Genomic DNA, 18,859 nt, shown 5'->3' on the forward strand with positions numbered 1-18,859 from the left:
CCCGCCCCCTCTGGCTCCGCCCACCCCCTGTGGCCCCGCCCCGGGAGGCGTCAGTTTCTGGCCCCAGATCCTCTTAGGGCCTCGCCGGCTCGCGCCTGCGCGCTGGGGCTCGCGAAGTGGACGCAGAGGGTGGCAGGAATCCCTCAGGGCTCGGGGGGCGGGGCTTCGCAGAGCGCAAGCGCACGGCCTCTCTCTCCGGATCTGGGGCAGCGCCTGGCGCAGGCGCAGGAGCAGGCGTAGGCATAGGCGGGGCGGGTCCACCGAGCCGATTTCATCAGCCGGGCTGGGCCACGCATGCTCCTGCGCCTGCGCCTCGTGTGTCTCCGCACCCCCTCCGCCCCCTAGGGTCCATGCACCCGCGCCGCGCGCTCCTTTTGCTGTTGCCGGTGCTGCCGCCGGTGTTGCCGGCCGTGAGGCGAGTGCGGCCCCTGGGCCAGAGCCCCCTGCCCCGCGCCGCAGGCCCCGCGCCCGCTCGCTTCGCCTCCTCGTCCGCGGCCGCCTCGCGGGCCCGGCCCCAGGGTCGCACCATGGACGGAGCCCAGGCCCAGGCCGAGGCGGCGCTCGGCCCCTTCCGCCTGGCCGTGAGGCAGCAGGTAAGCGCCCGGTCTCGGCTCAGCCCTCGTGGGGGAGGGCGGCTGTCATGCACCCGGGGCTCATCCCCTCCAGCCCCAGGGCCGCGGGCATCTCTCTCAATTCTCCGAGCTTCACTTTCCCCTTCCCGCAGATCGGTGCGTGGCGTGGGGGCGGGAGGGTCCCGCAGCTCCTCCGGCCTGAAGTCACTCATTGTGAAGGGAGGGGTGATGCCGGTGACGTGACCTTTCTCTTCCTCCTCTCTTCCCCTCCTCTTCCTCGCCTTCTTCCTCCCTGCCCTTCCCTCCGCCCTCCCATGACCCCAAGTCTCAGACCCCGCCCTTTCCTCTGTCTCCAAGCCCCTCTGATCATCCCTGGCTCCAGGAGTCCATCCCAAAGCTCTGTGACCTTGTGTCCTCTCTGGATGACTCTGACCCCATCAGTCTGCCCTCCAGCCGGTCTGTACCCTTTCAGTAGCTGGGTGCGGGTCAGTCAGCAAACATTAAGCGCCCACTCTGTTTCAGGCAGGGGGCCGCACCCTGGGCAGACCAGCCAGAGCAAGCCAGATGTGGTCAGGAACCTGCAGACTGATGCGGGAGAGATCAGTCTCATGACTGATGGGGGAAAGACTCTGACTAGAGTGAATGACACAGGCAGAAGGGTTGGGCCCAGATTCGGGACAGCCTCCTTACCTCATTGGACTAGCGCGTTTCCCCTGCTCACTAGGAGAGATTACCTGGTTTACAATCCGGACAGGGATGCCCAGCAGTGCCAGCCTCTTGGGACAGGGCAGCACAGAGGGCTCAACCAGCATCGTTTCTGAAAACCGCAATGTTGCCTTTTCTTGTACACATGAGAGAGTCTGCTTCTTTCTTTCTCTTCCCTCATTACCGTACATATACACACAGAACCCACACTCAGTGGCTGCAACAAATCTAAATTACTTAAGGAGATTTTTTCACTGCCCAACTGAAATTATGAATTTGGGGATTAAAAAAATGTTTTTGTGCAACTGGAGCAAAGAAGTCAGGAGTGGGTTGTAGGTGGGGCCAGGCAATCATTGATGAGGATTCTGGGCCTATGACATTAAGAGGTAGGAAGTCCTGGTATGCAAATTATTTCATATTAATGATTGCTGGATGACTTCTCTACACCTTACAACCTACAACCACCTACAACCTACAACCCACTCCTGACTTCTTTGCTCCAGTTGCACAAAAACAGGGTTTTTTTTGTTTTTTGTTTTTTAATTTTTAGGCTGGGGTTAAGTGACTTGCCCAGGGTCACACAGCTAGGAAGTGTTAAGTGTCTGAGACCAGATTTGAACTCACGTCCTCCTGAATTCAAGGCTGGTGCTCTATCCACTGCGCCACCTAGCTGCCCCTATGACTTCTCTTCTACAGAGAATTTGAGACAGTGGCTTAAGACATTGAGATGGTGACTTGCCCAGGGTCACAGACCAGGCAGTCTGTCAATAAGCAGTTAAGTTTTCTTCTGTGTCCTAGTCCTGTGCTAAACTCTGGGGATACAAAGAAAGTCGGAAATCAGCTCTTGACTAATAGGGAAGACACCATGTAAACAGTAAGGGATAGATGAGGTATATTGAAAATCATTACAGATAGAAAACAGTAAACTTTGAGGAAGACTGGACAAAGCTTCTTCTAGAAGACATAATTTTAATTGGGACTTAAAGGAAGCCAGGGAGGTCAGTAGCACAATGCTGAGAGCTGAGTGATGAAGAATTTTGTTTGAGGAAGATAAAGGAAGCCAGGGTTACTATTAAAAAAAAAAAAATTGATTTTGAAGGTTAATAGGAAGAGTTGTTGCAGAGATTAGTATGATGCATGGTGGGGGGGGAGGGTTAACATGGTCTGATCTTTGCTTTTGGAAAATCACTTTGGTGGTTGATTGATGACTTGATTGTTTTGATGGATTGGAGAGATGGGCTATTGCAGTGATTCAAGTATGGGGTGATGGGGACCTGCATTCTGGTGGGGGCATTGTCAGATGAGAAAAGAGGACTGTTCTGGAGATGTTGCAGAAGTGAAATCCAGAAGAGATGAAAGATATTGCAGAGGTGAAGTTGAGGAGAGGTGAGAAAAGCTGTGGAGGTGAAATTGAGGAGAGATGCTGCAGAAGTGAAATTGAGGAGTGATGAAAAATCATGCAGAGGTGAAATTGAGGAGAGGTGAGAAAAATTGCAAAAGTAAAATTGAGGAGAGGTTTTGCAGAAGTGAAATTGAGGAGAGATGCTGCAGAAGTGAGATTGAGGAGAGGTGAGAAAAATTGCAGAAGTGAATTGAGGAGAGATGCTGCAGAAATGAAATTGAGGAGAGGTGAGAAAAGTTGCAAAAGCAAAATTGAGAGAAGAGAAAAGTTGCAGAAATGAAATTGAGGAGAGATGAGAAAAGTTGCAAAAGTGAAATTGAGGAGAGAGATGTTGCAGAAGTGAAATTGAGGAAAGAGGATGCAGAAATAAAGTTGAGAGAAAATGTTGCAAAAGTAAAATTGAAAATATGTTGCAGAGGTGAGATTGAGGAGAGATGAAAAAAGTTGTCAAAGTGAAATTGAGGAGAGATATTGCAGAGGTGAAATTCACAGGTCTTATCAACAGCAAGAATATGGGAAGTAGGAACTTGAGAGAGTTGGGTTATGATCCTGGTAACTGGGTGAATGAGCGTGCCTTTGGCTTTTAGCAACATTGAGAAGAGAGGAGAACTTGAGGGGAGCGATTATGATGAATTCAGTTTGGGCTCCTTTGCTTTAAGTTGTTCAGCTAGCATTTGGAGATTGGAAGCTACTTTAGGGCTGGGTCAGTAGATCAAAGTATGCAGATGGGCAGAGCCTTGATCTTTCTGAACTGAACCCCTACAGATATGGGACTAGATGCCTTCCTAGCATCAATACTGAGTAAAGGGATTCAATCCCATCCCCTGTTTTTTCTCTGAAAATGGGTAGGGAAATGTGTCTTATTTTAAGTGGACTCGCATATTCAGGCAGAGGATATTGTCCAATTCATTTAGCACCCCAATTTGGTTTCTCCCGAGAGGTGCCTGAGTGCAATCCGTGTGTGCCTCTGCTTGCCAGCAGGGGTGGGTCCTATCTTGGGGTCAGGGCAGCAGGAGCCAGCCCTGCCCTGCATCTCTCCGCTGCTTCTCCTTTTTCCTTTCTCTAGATCGGTGTCAGAGGCACTGGGGGACGGCCTGGCTGCAGCCCCCATCCTCAGGCAGAGGTGTTGGCTGCTCCCCCCCCCCACCCCCATTGCTATTGTTTTCTTTGCCCTTTATGTAACAGCTTTTTGATTCTCCTTGCTTTGGAAATGAAGCATTTTGTTTTTTAAAATTTCTGTTACATTTAGACCCCCTCCTTCTGCCACGTTAGTCTGAGACTGCAATGCAGACCAGCTGTTTTGTGGCACACGTGGGTAAAGCCAGCCACCTAAAATGAAAAGAATTGAGTAATATTTGTCGACTGGGGGAATAAAAGCTGCACCAGTGAACCTTTAAAAACAGCGGAGTTACTCCTGTGATTTGTTGAGTCCTTTCAATGTCTCTACCTGCTTTTCAAAGACGAGGTTTCTGAGGGAGGACTCGGACTTCTTGGCATCCACTTTTCTTTTCTTTTCTTTCTTTCTTTCTTTCTTTCTTTTTTTTTTTTTTTTTTGAATCTGGGGTTAAGTGACTTGACCAGGGTCACACAACTAGGTAGTGTTAAGTGTCTGAGACCAGATTCGAACTCTGGTCCTCCTGAATTCAAGGCTGGTGCTCTATCTACCGCGCCACGTAGCTGTCCCCTGGCATCCGTTTTTCTTAATTACTCAGATGTGGACGAGTGAATGTCTGTCGCTTTTTTTTTTTTTTTTTTTGAGGCTGGGGTTAAGTGACTTGCCCAGGGTCACACAGCTAGGAAGTGTTAAGTGTCTGAGACCAGATTTGAACTCAGGTCCTTCTGACTTCAGGGCTGGTGCTCTATCCACTGCGCCACTTAGCTGCCCCCCTTAAGTCAGCTTTTAAGGAGCCTAGAACCAGGAAGAGCTCAGACTTGCCCCTGCTGCGGTTTCTTCATCCTCCCAGAGTTCTGAAGGGCACTGAGCTGGGAGGATCCCAGGAGGTGGCAGGAGCCTCCTACTGGGTGGGTCACGCTTTACCCACGGAGGAGGTGTGAGGAGGAGAGGATGGAGGCCGGCCAGGACGCAGGTGCTGTGATGTGTCTAAAACGAATGGATATAATTTGGTCCTTAATTGTGGGTTTGAGCAGTGTTGTTGCTGAGGGCTTCTTGCCGGAGGCAGACTCTGGAGGGAGGACCTGGGTGGGAGGGTGTGGAGGTGGGGACAAGGACAAGTGCAGAGAGAGGAGCTTTGTGGAATGGGACGCTGAGGTAGGAGCTGTCAAAGGTCAGCCCTTCAGCCAGTCAGGGAGTGGGTCTGAAGCTCCAGTCGTGTGCTGGGCTCTGCAGGGAGGACTGGGGGAGGCAGCCAGGAAAGTCAGGCAGGGGTGGTGTGGGGGCTTGGCCCGCACTCTCCCCCCCCCCCCCCCCGCCCTCCCCTGCCTCCTCCTGCACTCGCCTGCCTCCCCCCACCCTCGCCTGCCTCCCCCCGCCCTCGCCTGCCTCCCCCGGCCTGAGTGTGAGTGCTCGGCAGGGCTTGGGCCTGGCCGGCCTGGAGCTCGCTAACCGCTGCTTTCCTGATAGGATGGTAGCGGGGGGTATAGCTCTCCCTTGGGAGCCATTCCTTGTGATACAGAACCGAGTTGAGCACGGGGCAGCCTGCCAGCGTGGGCGCTGCTCCTCCGCCATGGGCTCCCACTGCCATAGAGAAGGGGACTACATTTTCTTATCTTCAGGGAGGCCGGTTTCTTCCTGGCGCCTTTTCTGGGTTCGGCCCTTGGGATACAGAAATGAAGGGAAGCCAGCCCTGTCTTCGAGGCTTTTAGAGAAGGGGGGAAACAGGCCCCCACTGGGGGAGGAAAGGGGACAGCGTTTGGAACTCTTTACCACTTGTTCCAATTTCCCTGCACTAAGGTGTGCAAAGCATTTTATGCGAGACTGCTGGGGGCACCATAGCCTGCTGGTGCCAGTGTGACCCAGCACCTCCTAGTTGGGTGACCCTGTGTGCCTCAGTTTCCTTATCTGTAAAATGAAGAAAATGTCACAGCTCTCCAGAGTCTCTGCCAAGAAAACCCCTACAGGCTCATGGAGAATCGGACCCGACTGAAAAATGGCCCAAAACAACAAAATGAGATTCTTGGGGAGGGAAACTGAGTCTGCGCCACCTGAGGGAGACCAAGGTGGGCTATTTACTTGTGGAGGAGTGAAGAGAGTGTGGGGGGCCCAGGTTCGAGGTGGAGCATCAGTGACCGTGGCCCTGGAGCTTATTGAGCACAACAGGGAGGTGGCTGCACCGGTGCTTTCAGCTCAGATGGATAGAAGGGCGGGAGGAGGGGCGGACGCGCCCGACATAGCCCTGGCTATATTGGGCAGGGAGAGCCTGGGAGAGACTCCTTCGGAAACCACCTGTGACAGGCCGGTCAGAGAGGAAGCCCAGGACGGGAGGCCCCGGTCCCGGACCTGGGGATGTTTGCCTTGTGAGTGTAAGCAGCAGAGTGGCCGTGGGAGCTCAGTCTGAGGGAGAAAGGCGGCCCAGAGTCCCCTGCAATTCAGGCTCGGGCTTGAGTTTCCAGGCCAGGGGACTCTTCCAAGGATGGAAGTGCTTCCTCTTCGCTGCTTTTCCGAGACGTGTGTTCCCCGCTTCATGGGTGTTGCTTCTGGGAGCTCGGGGTGGGCCCCTCGGCTGGGCCCCGATGCCTCGTTTTGTGGGGCCTCGTTCTCAGAGGGAGAGCACGGACCCGGGCGTGTCTCATTCATCGGTCCGGCTCCGGCCTCGACCTGGCCGCCATGGTCCCCTCTCGTGGGCTGGGCCTCCCCTCCCTCCTGCGGCCGGCTGCCTCTGGGCCCTTTGGCCGGCCCCCCCCGTGCCCGCCAGCCTCTGGCTTGCTGTCCTCGCTCTGTCCTGGCCCCCGAGGGCGGGCCGCCGAGCTGCTGTGGGTGGTTGCGGTGGTCAATGTGCATTCGTCTGGGGGGGCCTTTGAGAGGGATGAATGGAGCTTCTGGCCTGGCTCACTTTGGATTCTCTGTTTTAGGGGGATCTAGTGAGGAAGTTGAAGGAAGACAAAGCCCCCCAGGTCGACATTGACAGAGCCGTTGCAGAGCTCAAGGCACGCAAGAGGATTTTGGAGGCGAAGGTGAGGTTGTCCGGCTCCCTGGGATCGTCAGGGGGAGTCCCCCTTCTGGTTGAGGAGGAGCCCCTCCCCCTACGTGGAAAGTGAAGGAGGGCAGGCTCCCCTCTAGGCAGAGGCAAGGGTGGGGCCCCTCTGCTGAGAGCTCCGCTGTGGTCGTCTCATTGGACCCTTGCAAGAACCCTGGAGGTCAGGACTATGACCCCATTTCCCACTTGAGGAAACTGAGGCAGACAGTGTCTGATGGAGGATTTTGGACTCCCCACTTCATTGCTCTGTTCTGGGGGAATGAGAGGGGGCGACAGGCCCAGCCCTCTGTGGGGATGGGGGGCTTTTCCAAGTCCTTTTTGGGCGGATTAGAGCAGGAAGCTTCTGGGAGAGCTGAAGAAGGAGGGGTTTCCGGAGCGGAGCTCCGGGCTGGGCCGGCCCCTGTCACTCCTGGGAAAGCTGAGAAGTGGCTGGCTTGTTTAAAACCCAAAGAGTGCTTGGGGACAGATGGGGGTACTGAGGAGCCAGATTCAAATCCAGTCTCAGAGACTTCCTGCTTGGGGGGACACAGAGCTAGACCTTCCCCTCCGTTGGCCCTGTTTTCCTCATCTGTAAAGTGGGGGTCATAATAGCCCCAGCTTCCCGGGGGGCGGACCATGCAATGCCATCTTTGTGAAAAGAGCCTAGCCAGGGCCTGGCACACAGTAGGTGCTCCATAAATGCTCATTCTCCATTCCCACCTGGACTGTCTTTACGCATTGCTGGGGATGTGGCTTCTCCTCCCCCTTGTCACTGGAGCCACTTCTTTGGAGGTGCTGATTCTCGGGCTGAATTGTCACCCCGGGCTCGAGAGGTGCAGTGGGCGGCTTGTCGTTTGAGGGAGGCTGGGCTCGAGGCTGCTAAATGTTTGCCAAGGATCCAGATCCCTTGTGGGGGTGAAGGGGGGGGGTCAGTGCCCTCCCGGCACTCTTGGCTCCATGCTGTTTCTTCTTCCCCCAGGAGTTGGCGCTACAGCCCAAAGATGACATCGTCGACCGAGTTAAAATGGAAGATACCCTCAAGCGGAGGTTTTTCTATGACCAAGCCTTTGCGATTTATGGAGGTATGGGATTCAGGACAGCTCACAGGCCTCCGCTCACGGGCCTCCGCTCACAGGCATCTGCTCCCGGGCCTCCGCTCCCGGGCCTCCGCTCATGGGCCTCCGCTCATGGGCCTCCGCTCCCGGGCCTCCGCTCCTGGGCCTCCGCTTGCTCTTGCTCGTACTCGGGGTTTGGAAGCAGGGATACAATTGTCCGTTCAGTTCTCGTTTTCTTGAGGGGTTTCAGGCTCGCTTCTGTGGTTTGGGGATCCCCATGGGCTTTCCTCCATTCCCAGAGTGGGGGTCTCTACACAGGAACTTGCCCTTGGTCTGCCTTCCCCACCTGGACAGAGCAGGGGATTTCTTGAACCTGGGGAGAGACTTGGAATTGGCTGTAACTGGGGCTCATCGTGCTCGGGCCTCTCGCCTGCTGGGCTCTCTGGATCCGGGGTCCGTTGCCAGCATACCTTTAGGCCGGCCTTTGTCCGAGGGGTCAAGGCCCAGTTTGGGGGGTTCGGTCCCCTGGCCTGTTCCAGGCCCTCTTCCCTGTCCTGCCCACAGGGTTGTATTGTGTGTGAAGGTGGGTTTTTCTGCAGTGGAGGGAGGCCAGGGGGCCTTGCTGTGGGGGTTGGGGGAAGGCTGCCCACCGTGGAGAGTTCTGGGCTTGTGCCCTCAGGGCAACGCTGGAGCTCCCACCCAGGTGTACGCTGGCTAGCTGGGGCTGAGAGCGAGTGGGGGTCCATCCAAGGTGGCGGCTTTTTTACCGTCCTAACCTCGGCCCCGTGGTCTGTCTGACCGAGCCGGTGACTCGCGGTTCGGGAGACGGGGCGCGTCCAAGCTGGCATCAGAGCCCTCGGGGCTGAAGGCTTCAGTCAGTCCTGGCTAAGCCTTTGAGAACAGGCTCCTAGTCACTTGTTTGGCAGGGGGCGTGGGAGTCCCGGGGGGGCCCGGTCAGCGTTGGCTCAGCCTGTGTCCTTTCTCCCAGGGGTCAGTGGCCTGTATGACCTGGGGCCGGTGGGCTGTGCCCTGAAGAACAACATCATCCATGTCTGGCGGCAGCATTTCATCCAAGAGGAGCAGATCCTGGAGATCGACTGCACTATGCTCACCCCGGAGCCTGTTCTCAAGTAGGTGGGCGGGAGGCGGCTTCTCCTAGGCCTCGGCCGAGCTCAGAAATGGCCGTGCCCCGACCGAGCCCCCCTGGCTGAGCGCCCCCCCCCCAGGCTGTCTTCAAAGCCCCCAGTCCTTGGGAGCAGAAGTGGGGCTCCTGGGCTGCCTGGCAGACTGCCGAGGTCCTCGGGGCGTGGCCGCCGCCTCTGCTTGGCGCTTACTCAGCTGAGAGGAAGTTAGTGTAGCTCATAGACTTAGAGCTGGAGCCACCTGGGGGCCAGGACAGAGCCGGGGACCCTCGGGAAGGCTCTGAGGCAGGATGGGCACTTGGGTCCTGGGCACGGGCCTTTCTGGCAGAATTAGCGGTGCTGCAGGCGCCCACGCGTCGGGTGAAGAAGGCTCGGCGGGCACGGGCCCACAGGGGGCTCCCTCCTCCCTCCCCTTTCGGGCCCCCCGGGTCAGGAACTTCAGCTGCCGGTTGTCGTTGCAGGACGTCCGGCCACGTCGACAAATTTGCTGACTTCATGGTGAAGGACGTGAAAAGCGGAGAGTGTTTTCGGGCCGATCACCTCCTGAAAGGTAGAGTTTTGGATGGCAGAGCGGCCCTTCAGCCTGGGGCCCCCTTTCCTCCTCTGGGGTTCGCACCGCAGGTGAAGTCCCCCCAGAGCGGGCGGAAGAGGAGCACTCCCTCAGGCTGCCGCCTTCTAATCTAACAGAAGTCCTGCCCAAGTCCTCGCCGCCCAGCAGGGGGAGCTCTTGGGATAAAGAATAAAAGAGGAGGGCGCTCCCCCCCAGAGTCTCCAACTCTGCCCACAAGGGGGACGGGGACGCTCCCTCCTCCTGCCTTTTCTGAGCCTGGACAGTCTTGCTTTTTAGCATTAAGTTAATTTGCCCGTTACGTAGACCCAACGCTTGGTCCGAGTGCCAGAGTCTGGTGCTTCAAAGTCGCCAGGACAAGCCCCCGCCCTGCCCAGCAGGAGCGGGACAGGGGCCCCTCTCCTGGCGAGGGTCCCGGGCACCTCGTTTGGTCCGTGCTGCCCCTGAGTGTGGCCGGGAGGCCCGGGCTGAGCAGGCGCCTTCTCCGTCCGCAGCTCACCTGCAGAAGCTGATGTCTGATAAGAAATGTTCGGCTGAGAAGAAATCAGAGATGGAAGGGGTCTTGATCCAGGTGAGTGCTCGGGAGATCTCCCCCCGGGCCGGGCACCGGCGCCGGTTTGCTGGCACTTGGCTCAGGACAGCTTCCCAATCGCCCCTGTCCTCACCCCCGTTCCCTCAGGGTCTTGGCCCTGCCCCAGGTGACCTCTGGCCCTACCTTGGAGGGTCATGGAGCATCTCAGGACCTGAGACCCTAATGAGGGTGGGAAGGGGCTTTTCGGCTCCTTTCTCTGCTACCCACATTTTTCTTCTGGGTCCACAACCCACTTGGAGAATGCTGGGTAGCCCTCAGCCTGCCCAGCAGTGGAGGGAGATGGGGTGGGGTCCCTCCCCTGTGGGGTGCGCTGGCGGGGGAGGGGGCAGGGGCCTTCAGCAGCTATGACGTGGTCCTCTTCAAGGTGGCGGAGGTCCTGCCCGTGTCCCCGCCTGAGCCTTGGGGGCGGCCATCTGAGGGTGGGCCTTGACCGCCATGCCGCTGTGTGCCTTGGCAGCTGGACAATTACGGCCAGGAGCAGCTGGCGGACCTCTTTGTGAACTACAACGTCAAGTCCCCCATCACTGGAAACGACCTCTCCCCTCCCATGGCGTTCAACCTAATGTTTAAGACCTTCATCGGGCCCGGAGGGAACATGCCTGGGTGGGTGACCCCGTCCTTGGGAGGGCAAGGATCCTGAGGCGCCCCTGGGGTGGGAGCTCCCCCCGGTGGCTTGGCCCGAGTCCCCCAAGGACAAGGCTGGCTGGCCTTGGGATGGGACTGTGTGTGTGTGTGTGACACAGAGAGAGAGAATGAGACAGTGAGGGAGATAGAGACAGAGTGAGTGTGTGTGAGTGTGACGGAGTATGCACGCAAGAATCCATGGTCTCACCTGAGGGCCGGGCATCTTCAGGTAGCTGACCCCTGTCTGCAGGGGAGGGAGGGGGAGGGACGACCGTCCCATCAGGAAGGCCCAGAACGCCCGGCCTTTCCTGAAAAGGGACTGGCTGATGTCAGAGCCCGCTCTTGGCAGGGGCTCTGTGGGCCTGGAGAAATTTGGGGAAAGTGCTTTTTTGTGACCTTCATTTAGACGGTTCTGAAATCTCTGGGTCGGCAGCGCGGGCAGCCGTGTGTGGCTGGGCCCCCCGTGCTGATCCCGATTTCTCATGTCCAGCTACCTGAGGCCGGAGACCGCCCAGGGAATCTTCCTCAACTTCAAACGACTTCTGGAGTTCAACCAGGGAAAGCTGCCCTTTGCCGCTGCCCAGATTGGCAATTCCTTCCGCAACGAGATCTCCCCTCGCTCTGGACTGATTCGAGTCAGGTACCATCTTGTTCTCTGGGAGCCCTTTGTCTGCTGGGCCTGGGGGGGAGGAGGGGACGCACGGCTGGCTGAGTCCTGGGGGACTACCCCTCCCCTCCCCAGCAGGAAGCACCTCACAGGAGAGCCATGGGCAGCTCCGGTGGCACACCAGGGGTGGGTTTCCTGGCAAGGTGCCCCCAGTGTCCCTGGCACAGCGGTAAGGCAGGCAAGCCCTGGCAGCTCTGCGGGGCCCTGTTGGGCCTCTCCCGGCTAGTCCAAGCCAATACCAATGATCCTCCCCCACCCCAATCCAATGAGTCATTTTTAAGGTAGATTTTGGTGGGGATGGCCCCCTCTGCCCTCTCTCACCATCCCCTAAACTGAGATCCATCTCTTATGACAAATGCTTTGTTTAAAACAACAGGCGTTTGCGGAGGGGCCCCCGTGGGTGCTGCCTGTGACCCTTCCATCTGAGGGGTGGCCAAATTCTCAGCTTCTCTCAGGAGGTGCCGTGATGGAGGGGACGGGAGCCTGGGAGAGTTTGAGCCAGGACGAGCTGAGGCCTGAGGTTTAACCTGTGGCCAGGCCTGGCTGCCCTTCAGGGAGGCGGCTGGCTCCCCGTGGGGGGGCTGTGCTCCCCGAGGCCAAGGATGGCTTTGAGTGGGCCCTGCGCCATGATCTCTGTCTGGCTGTACCCTCTGGCCGGCCATGTTGTTCTGGAGGCTCTGTGACTTCATGGTTCTTGCTGCTCCCAGAACCTTGTGTGCCTCCGCAGCCTGGCCCCGGGGAACCTTGGGGGCTGGCCCAGGCCATGCGTGGGGAGAAGAACTCGGAGGACGGAGTGAAAAAGCAGCTCTTGCAAGACGTTGTCATGGGGGGAGCAGGGTCTCTCCATCTTAACTGGTGGCTCAGGGACTGCGACTGGCTGCCCCAGGCCCAGAGCCTGGGCCTGAATTCAAATTCAGCCTCAGGCTGAGTGAGCCTGACAAGTCTCCTCCCGTCTGCCTCAGTTTCCTTATCTGTAAACCCAGCATAACAGCAGCCCCAGCCTCCCAAGGTTTGAGGGTCAAAGGAAACCATGGATAAGTGCTGAGCATGTCGCCTGGCCCTCAGAAGGTGCTGTGGGAGTGTTTGGCACTGTGGTGACGATTACTTGTGCTGGCCAGAACTTGGCGGGTCAGGAGCAGGCCCTCGGGGAGGTCGTCCCTCCCATGTTCCTCTGTGGCCCCGGGGGGCCCGGCTGTCTCTGTTACTTCTGTTCATCTTTGTGGGAGGCAGTTGTGGAGGCCACGGGGGACGTTGTGGTTGAATTAAAGGCTGAAGATGGCGCGTTTCTGCCCTTCACACTCGTCTTCCCAAGCGCGCTTTTGGCCATTGCCGGGGGACGGCAAAATGCCCGCTGGCGGCATCGGGCCCGACGCGGGGTGCTCGTTGTCATGGGGTGAGATGGAGCATCCGATTGTCTTGGGCAGGAGAAACGGATGAGACGACAAGCGCAGGGCTCACCGCTCCTTATCTTTGGTTTCAGAGAATTCACGATGGCGGAGATCGAGCACTTTGTTGACCCCAAGGAAAAACAGCACCCGAAGTTTGACAGCGTGGCGGACCTCACCATCACCCTGTACTCGGCCAGGGCCCAGGTCAGCGGCCAGTCTGCACACAAGATGCGCCTTGGGGATGCGGTGGAGCAGGTGAGGAAGTGCGTCCCGCCCTCTGTCCTGGCCTTGGCAGGGAGGGCCCCCTGGAGACCCTGACTGATGGGAGAATGACTGGCATTGGGGCGGACCCTGCCATCCCAGAAAGGCTGACGTTGGCTGTGTACTCCCCGGTGCCTCGCTGTGGGCTGACTCCCTGGCACGGTCCCTTTTTTAACGATTTGGAGAAAGCCATCTTCAGTGACTTGGGACATTGTGCCGTATCTCGTCTCAACCCTGCGAGCCCCGAAAACATTTAAAAAATCTTAGTGTTGTGGGATTGTTCTGTTTAAGGGATCGAGAAGTTGTGCCGGTTCTGGGAGGTGGCTTGGGATTGGCCACGGTTCCTGGGGGGCTGGGAGTTAGTCTGGTTGTTGGCCCCAAGCCTGTATTGGGCATGTGCTGTGTCCAGTGCTGGGTTCCAGGGAGTGGTGTGTCCCAGCCGCGGGCGTGAGGAGGGAGGCAGAGGAAGGGGGAGGGAGTTGTGAGGGAGAGGAGGAGGTGGCCCGAGGGGGGGGGGGGTCCGGCTGGGCCGAGGCAGGAGCGGGTGCGCAGGGAGTAACCCAAGGTAAGCAAACGTGGACCTTAATGGAGACGGAGCCTCGGACGAAGGCCCATTTCACTGCTTTGAGGCCTGTGGAGCCGACATGTATTTAAAGCCCCCGTTCGGTACGAGGGGCCGCCCAGACGCCATTGGAAGGAGGAAGAGCTGTTAACAAGTGAACTTCTCGGTATTGCCGCTAGTCCCCATGCTCCAGCGTCTCTGCAGAGCTTGGGGCAGGGGCTGAGTTTATTGGTGAGGCTGGACCGGGGAGGAAGGGCAGCAGAACCGGGGCAGATTGGGCTGGACCGGACCTTCCCGTGGCTGACCTTGCGTCCCTGTGTTCCTTCCAGGGGGTGATCAACAACTCCGTGTTGGGCTACTTCATCGGCCGGATCTACCTCTACCTCACCAAGGTGGGGGTGTCCCCGGAGAAGCTTCGATTCCGGCAGCACATGGACAACGAGATGGCGCATTACGCCTGCGACTGTTGGGACGCCGAGGCGAAAACATCCTACGTGAGTAGCCTGGGGAACCCTTGGCCCTCGGGGGGGGGGCGGCCCCTCTCCTTCCCTGCCTCGTCAGCCCTGGGGGTGGGTGGCAAGGAGGCAGAATTTGCTGCCCCCCAGAGGAGGATAGCCCACGTGGTGTCCGTGGCCCTTTCAGAGCCACCCAGGACAGATGGCCACGGCCCGCCGGCAGGTTTGGGGTGACACAGCTCCCACTTTGGGGCGGCAGAACTGAGCAGAGGTCATCCCGGCTGGGGAAGGGAGGCCGGAGGCCGAGGCTGCTTGGGTTTGGTTTTTAAACTCCTCTTTGTTCGGCTTTGTACATTTGAGTTCCAGATTCCTTCTCCCCCTCGCCCCCCATTGAAAAGGCCGACAGCAGGTTCTGGGTGGGGATGGGAACAGTGGGGGGAACCCAGCAAGGGAAGAGAGGCGGCTTCCAACTGCACTCAGAGTCTGCTTTTCATCCTGAGTTCTCTGGGATGGCATCGATTTGGGGGCCTAAAGGGGGGCTGCGGCTTTTGCTCTTGGTCATCTTTATGACATCACGGGAATCTCTTGTTTCTGCTCGCTTGGCTCTGTTTCAGTCCATCCCAATTTTTCAGGGCTTTTCTTAACCCCCCCCCAATCTCTCCCTGCAGCCCTGCACTGTCCCCCCATCTCTCCCTGCAGCCCTGCTGTCCCCCCATCTCTCCCTGCAGCCCTGCTGTCCCCCCATCTCTCCCTGCAGCCCTGCACTGTCCCCCCATCTCTCCCTGCAGCCCTGCACTGTCCCCCCATCTCTCCCTGCAGCCCTGCACTGTCCCCCCATCTCTCCCTGCAGCCCTGCACTGTCCCCCCATCTCTCCCTGCAGCCCTGCTGTCCCCCCATCTCTCCCTGCAGCCCTGCACTGTCCCCCCATCTCTCCCTGCAGCCCTGCTGTCCCCCATCCCTGCAGTGCTGGGCTGCTCCGTCACAGGCCATACCCCGGCCTGTCTGGCCGTTCCCCGGGGCTTGGGCCCCCCTCACTCAGACTGAGCTGCTCTAAGTGTTTGTGTCCAGGAAGCTCTTCCCCCTGCTCCGCCTCACAGGTTTTTTTGCCCCTGGCGGTCCCCGGAGTGGGCGGAGCCATTGCCAAGTCCACCCACCATGCAGGGGCGCCTCTGCTTTTCTCCCCATCACCACTGTCCTTGGGCGCGTTAGCCGAGCGGCCTGGGCCGAGCCGCTAACTGGGAGAGCTGATCTCGGGCACTTCTCCCCTAGGGCTGGATCGAGATCGTGGGGTGCGCCGACCGCTCCTGCTACGACCTCACCTGCCACTCGAAAGCCACCAAGGTGCCCCTAGTGGCGGAGAAGCTGCTCAAGGAGCCCATATCCTTCTGCTGCAGCCCCAAGCGAGCCTTTGTGGGGACCGGGGGCACCAGGGCACCAGGGAAGGTGTCGTGTTCTCGGTGGGGGAGGGGGGCAGGCCCGGATCTGCCTGAGGACCGGACTGTACAAAGGCGTGGGGGGGGGGAAGGTGTGCATGGAGACCCCCGGATGGGCAGGTTGGGCTGGCACGGCAAACGTGGAAGGGGCCCGCTTGGTCTCGAAGGGCCGGGAACGCTGGCAGCCGACGGGGACGTGGGGTGCGTGTTGGGGGGCGAGCCGGGCTTGGGCCCTGGCCAGCAAGGTCTGGGCCCCCCCGGGAGGGGTAATGGCACGGGCTGGGCCTCTGTTTCCTCCCTTGGCCTTTTAAAAAACAAAATGGCGGGGACGGGCAGACGTCTCTGGGGACAAAGAGCAGGTCGTCAGGGGAGGGAGGCTCGCTCTAAGGGGAGATGGTCTGTGACCCCGGACCGAGCCTCTGCTTGCGTGTGGGGGGCCTCTGGAGGTCAGGGAGGCCCTGGGGGAGGGGCGCCTCCGGGCCAGCCTGAGAGTCCTGGTGATCCTTGACCGGCCCGCACAGAACAGTCAACGTGGTTCAGTTTGAGTCGAGCAAGGCGGCCATCGGCCGGGCCTACAAGAAGGACGCCCGGCTGGTCCTGGACTACCTGGCCACCTGCGAGGAGGCCTACGTGACCGAGATGGAGAACCTGCTCAATGAGAAGGGGTGAGAACGGAGACAGGAGGGCCCCCCAGAGATGGCTAGGAGCCCCCCTCGGGTTGTGCCGTGAGCTCTCTGCGGCTTCCGTTAGGTGACCCTCCCCCAGGACATGCTGACGCACACCCACATGCATGTGCAAAACTGTTTGGTTTGAGGCGCTTTGGCTTTTTGCAGGGAATTCACCATCGAGACCGAAGGGAAAACGTTCCAGGTGACCAAGGACATGGTCAGCGTGCAGCGGTTCCAGAAGACTCTCCATGGTGAGTGTCGGGGCGGGGCCCTTGGGGTCCCCGGGACTCGGCCGCCGGCCGCTCCTTCCTCCCTCCTGGAGGCCCCCGGGGCTCATTCGCAGGGGGCTCTGGGCCCTCGCCGCAGGACCCCAGGGGGGGAGGGGGCGCGTCCCCATGGGGGGCCCTGCAGTTGTCGGCCCCCCTCCCCCGAGGCCCTGAGCCGCCCTCTTTTCTCTTTCAGTCGAAGAGATCGTTCCGAACGTCATCGAGCCGTCCTTTGGCCTGGGCAGGATCATGTACACGGTGTTTGAGCACACGTTCCGCATTCGGGAAGGGGACGAGCAGAGAACGGTGGGTTCTGGACGCCCGGTGGGGGGGAGGGCTGGGGCCCGGATGGCGGCTGTCTGTGGTGTCCCTTCAGGGCGGGGCTGGTCTCTTTGGCCCCCCCAGGTTTTGGCCTTGTGCCTGCACACAGTAAGTGCTTAATAAGTGCCCGCTGGAGGCCTTGCGCTGCTGACGCTGCCCCTGCTTCCTCCTGCAGTTCTTCAGCTTCCCCACTGTCGTCGCCCCCTATAAATGCTCCGTCCTCCCGCTGAGCCAGAACCAGGAGTTCGTGCCCTTCGTCAAGGACTTGTGTAAGGGGGGCCGGGCGGGGCGCTGGCTACTGGGGGCCCATGGGTCTGGGAGGGAGTCCGAGGGGGCTGGGGCAGAGCGGCCTTCCCTTTGGGGCCGGGTCAGTGTAGGGGGCCGCTCCGGCAGGGGCTCTGGGGGGGATCATAGGGCAGAGACCTACCACAGCAGGGCCCTCTTGGGCCCCGTTAGCCTCTGGCCCCCTTCTCAGTGGGAGAACTGAGGCAGGCAGCGTAGCCCCAGCAGGGTTCCCTGGCTCCCGGGAGGGGGGGTCTTTCCTATGGTCCCGGCCCCCACGGTGGGGGGGGGGGGGGGTCCGTTCCTCAGCTGTGGGACCGTCCGTCTCACTGAGAGCGGGCTTCTCATCCCCGTGTCCCCGTGACAGCCGAAGCCCTGACCAGGAACGGGGTGTCCTACAAGGTGGACGACTCCTCCGGCTCCATCGGGAAGCGCTACGCCAGGACGGACGAGATCGGCGTCGCCTTCGGGATCACCATCGACTTTGACACCGTGAACAAGACCCCTCACACGGCCACCCTGCGAGACCGGGACTCCATGCGCCAGATCCGCGCCGAGGTGGGCGTCTTCAGCTGGGGGGAGGGGGGCCTCTGGGAGGGCTGCCTTGTCTGGAGGCTCTGCTGGGGGCTTGTTGGGTGGGTTGTTGCCTGGGTGAAAGAAGGAAGGTGGGGGGAGTGTCTGTAGTCTCCGGGGATGGTCCTAGAGGAGGAGGAAGTCGGCATTTCTGTTCCTCGAGTCCAAGTCCTCCGTCTGGGGGCCCTGAGGCGCCGGGCGGGGGATGGGAGCGGTGTCAGGCTGGCAAAGGGGGGGAGAACCTTCAGGGCAGACCTTGGGAGGGGTGTGGTGGGCGCTCTCGCTGCGGGGGGGCCCGAAGCCGCGTCTCATGGCCATCCTTTCCCTCCCTGCCTCAGATCACTGACCTCCCCAAGGTGGTCTGCAGTTTGGCCAACGGCACCCTGACGTGGGCCGACGTGGAAGCCAGGTACCCTCTGTTTGAGGGGCAGGAGACGGGCAAGAAAGACACGATCGAGGACTGAGGACCCCGCGGCCCCTCCTCGTCCTGCTCACCATTAACCCGCAAACGCGTATCATGTGACCGTCTGTGCCGGAGGGGGCCGGGGTCTGAGCCCCCGACACAAATGACGATTAAATTAAAGGTTCGAACAGACGAGGCTGCCTGTGTGTGTTTGTGTGGGGCCCGGCCCCCGGAGGAGCCCCGGGAGGAGCCGGCAGAGTTCCCGTGTTGGCCGAGAGCTCTCGTCCTCAGCTGCTGCCCCCTCAGAGCCTCTGGGCACACAATGGGGCTCCTCCGGCTTTCCTGGCAGGACTCCTGGGTCTGGGCAGCAAGACCCAGGCCGAGAAGTGGGGGGGAGGGGGGCGCTTTCCATCACCCCACCCTTTCTTGTGACCTGCCCCCGGGCCTGAAGGCTACTCTCCCTGTGCCTCTGACATGGCTCACTGGGTGGGGCGACCCAAAGCCCGGCCTCATCTTGTAGCACCAGGGGGCAGGTGAGACCAGGCCCAGGCCCGGCCCAGCTCAGCCAAGGCATCCCGGGCCAAAGGTCTGCCCTGCTTACAGCGTGTTTTGCCCTGGGGGGACGTGGGGGGCTGGAGCAGGGATCAGAAGGACTTTTTCCCACGAGGTCAGACCTCCTTTAGGGGGTGGTGGGAGCCTCTTAGGTCTGACCTTTGTCCTTGTACCCAGAGCCAGGCAGGGGAGGCCGACTCTGGCCCTGCCCCTCCTGGTCTGTCCCGGTCTGCC

General features: G+C 59.6%; 1 protein-coding gene across 1 annotated transcript; it reads left to right on the top strand.

Moving 5' to 3' along the window:
* Positions 1-320: 320 nt before the first annotated feature.
* GARS1 (glycyl-tRNA synthetase 1) lies at positions 321-18,266 on the top strand. Its single transcript, XM_074284559.1, has 17 exons — positions 321-593; positions 6,709-6,810; positions 7,792-7,894; positions 8,856-8,997; positions 9,471-9,559; positions 10,072-10,148; positions 10,627-10,772; positions 11,284-11,433; positions 12,941-13,103; positions 14,001-14,165; positions 15,397-15,509; positions 16,085-16,225; positions 16,394-16,479; positions 16,691-16,800; positions 16,991-17,084; positions 17,465-17,655; positions 18,009-18,266. Exons 1-17 carry the CDS (start codon positions 351-353, stop codon positions 18,132-18,134), a joined length of 2,241 nt encoding a protein of 746 aa, XP_074140660.1. The 5' UTR covers positions 321-350; the 3' UTR covers positions 18,135-18,266.
* The last annotated feature ends 593 nt before the right edge of the window (positions 18,267-18,859 follow it).

Source organism: Sminthopsis crassicaudata, chromosome 1 (genome assembly GCF_048593235.1).
Source record: "Sminthopsis crassicaudata isolate SCR6 chromosome 1, ASM4859323v1, whole genome shotgun sequence".
Taxonomy (NCBI): Eukaryota; Metazoa; Chordata; class Mammalia; order Dasyuromorphia; family Dasyuridae; genus Sminthopsis; species Sminthopsis crassicaudata.